The sequence below is a fragment of the Sinocyclocheilus grahami genome, unplaced genomic scaffold, assembly GCF_001515645.1.
Source record: "Sinocyclocheilus grahami isolate Dianchi unplaced genomic scaffold, SAMN03320097.WGS_v1.1 scaffold894.1, whole genome shotgun sequence".
NCBI lineage: Eukaryota > Metazoa > Chordata > Actinopteri > Cypriniformes > Cyprinidae > Sinocyclocheilus > Sinocyclocheilus grahami.
In genome coordinates this window covers 133,794-135,955 of record NW_015506073.1, presented here as the reverse complement: position 1 = coordinate 135,955, position 2,162 = coordinate 133,794, and the positions used below count along the sequence as shown (strand labels likewise).

The window sequence follows — 2,162 nt, the reverse complement described above, 5'->3', positions numbered from 1 at the left end:
TTCGGTGTCTGTTCTGTGCAGTGAGCGGCAGAGAAGCAGCGTTTCCTAGCACCTGTCGCTTACTGATTGTTTGGAATTATAAATATGAGCGTAGTTCGTCTGTTAATATCACATGCACTTTTTTAGTTTGTTGTTGTTTTTAGTTTGTTAATCAGACGCAGGCAGTGCGCTGCACGAGACATGAAAAGTAATATAGCCAAAACAACCGCATTGCCGCTCTTTAGTGTAGATGCATGCTGATTTTATCAGACGATGCCGTGATTATAAATGAGAGTGACTCCTGGTTAACATGTATTAAAAGGGGTCGTGTTTAGTCACTATGTAGTGTGGTATTTTTTGACAATATTCACTCATCATGACAGTAAAATAGGGCATTCCAAGTAAATATACTTTTTTATACCTGTGTGCACCAAACCCATCTTGAGTGTTTGCTGCTAAAAAGCTAATTTTTTTTTTGTTTCATCTGACCATTGAACCCAGTCCCGTTTAAAGCTCCAGTCGTGTCTAGCAAATACATATGCTGGAGTTTTCTAGTCTTTTCTTGAAACCCTCCCAAACAACAGGCTTTCTGACCCCAAGACTCAACTATTTTCTGCAGCTCTCCAGCTGTGATCCTCCTCGCCGTGCATTAGGACGATATAGGCACACGTCCTCTTACTGTATTAGAGACAAATATTTATTTCATAATGTGATTGTCCCCCACTTTCACTCTTTTTTTTTACTTTAATTAAAGGTTAGATTTTTTTTACATTTTTGAATGAAAGTTCAAGTGGATAAACTATGCAGATTTATTTTCACAGCCTTCTTTGATCATATTTACCAAGGGTATGAATAATTTTGAGCACAACTGTAATATGTGGTTTGAGATGCCATGAGAGCGAGTGAGTGATTGTTTTGTCTGGTGTGTCCTGTAGAGGGCGGTGTTTCAGGGTCTGTCGCAGGAAGCTCTGTCTGCCTGCATCCAGTCTCTCCTCAAAGCCTCTGATATCATTCAGAAGAACAAGGTGAGGCGTTTATATCTTATCTGTACACAGGACAATCAGTCAGAAATTTGAAATTCACTCCACTATCGTAAATGACCCAGAAACATTTTTTAATTAATAATTTAATTTTTTATTTTTAATTAGTGTATGAATTTTACATAATTTTTACAAATATTTTTTGTCATTTTATTTTTATTTATTTATGCGTCCTGAGAAATGTATTATTTATTAATCTATTGTCAATGATCCAGAAACAACTTTTTAATTTTTATTGATAATTTTATTTTTTATTAATTAATGTATTAATTTTGTAATATTTTTATTGTATTGTATTTATATTTATTTATATGTCCTGAGAAATTCATTATACACTATTGTAAATGACCCAGAAACAACTTTTTAATATGTATTAATAATTTTATTTTTAGTTAATTTATATTTAGTAATTTTTAATGTCTATCTATCTATCTATTGGGGATGCACGTAATCAGCCGATAATGGCTTTAAATGTAAATATCGGCATGAGCCCGATATTAAAAATGATGCCGATATGTATTGCCGATAAGAGGAATACATGAACTCACATCTGCTCAGGGTGTGCTAGCGATTAGATCAGGTCAGCAGTGTGGCTCATTCTTGAAGCAAAGTTTTTGCCTGAATAGTGATTGGGTTCACTGTTTTCAATTGCTGCATTTAATCTGAGAAAGCAAGTACAGAATGAGCATTCGGAGTGCTATAGAGTCAACAGTAATAGCACTCCCCCAGGGTCCTAATGCCCGTTCGGTAAGGAGTTTTTCTTCCGTAGGGGGCGCTGTTGGCCTACTTCTAATTAAATGAATGCAAATTACACAAATAATATTTAGACTGTGTTTCTGATTAAATAAAGCGTATTTGATGCCATAAAATCATGAGTATGTTTTGATTTAAAGGTCAGAAGCTATAGTTTACATGAACAACAACAAAAAATCACAAACATGACGCATAAAATTAATAAATTAAAATTTTTGAATATATATAAAATTAATACAAATTATATATATATATATATATATATATATATATATATATATACTGATTTATTCATTAATGTGTAATGTTATATTTTTTAAACAAATTATGAGCTCTAAAAGATTTTCAGAATTTTAACAACTCTTTTGCTTTAGATCATTTAAAAAAGTT

The 2,162-nt window shown here is 32.7% G+C and overlaps 1 protein-coding gene across 1 annotated transcript in view; it reads left to right on the top strand.

Moving 5' to 3' along the window:
* The window catches only part of cog3 (component of oligomeric golgi complex 3), a 33,761-nt gene that overhangs the window by 16,430 nt on the left and 15,169 nt on the right, over positions 1-2,162 (top strand). Inside the window, exon 14 of the mRNA XM_016248844.1 lies at positions 915-1,004. Within this exon, the coding sequence (XP_016104330.1) occupies positions 915-1,004 (90 nt within the window). The remainder of the gene's footprint in view (positions 1-914; positions 1,005-2,162) is intronic.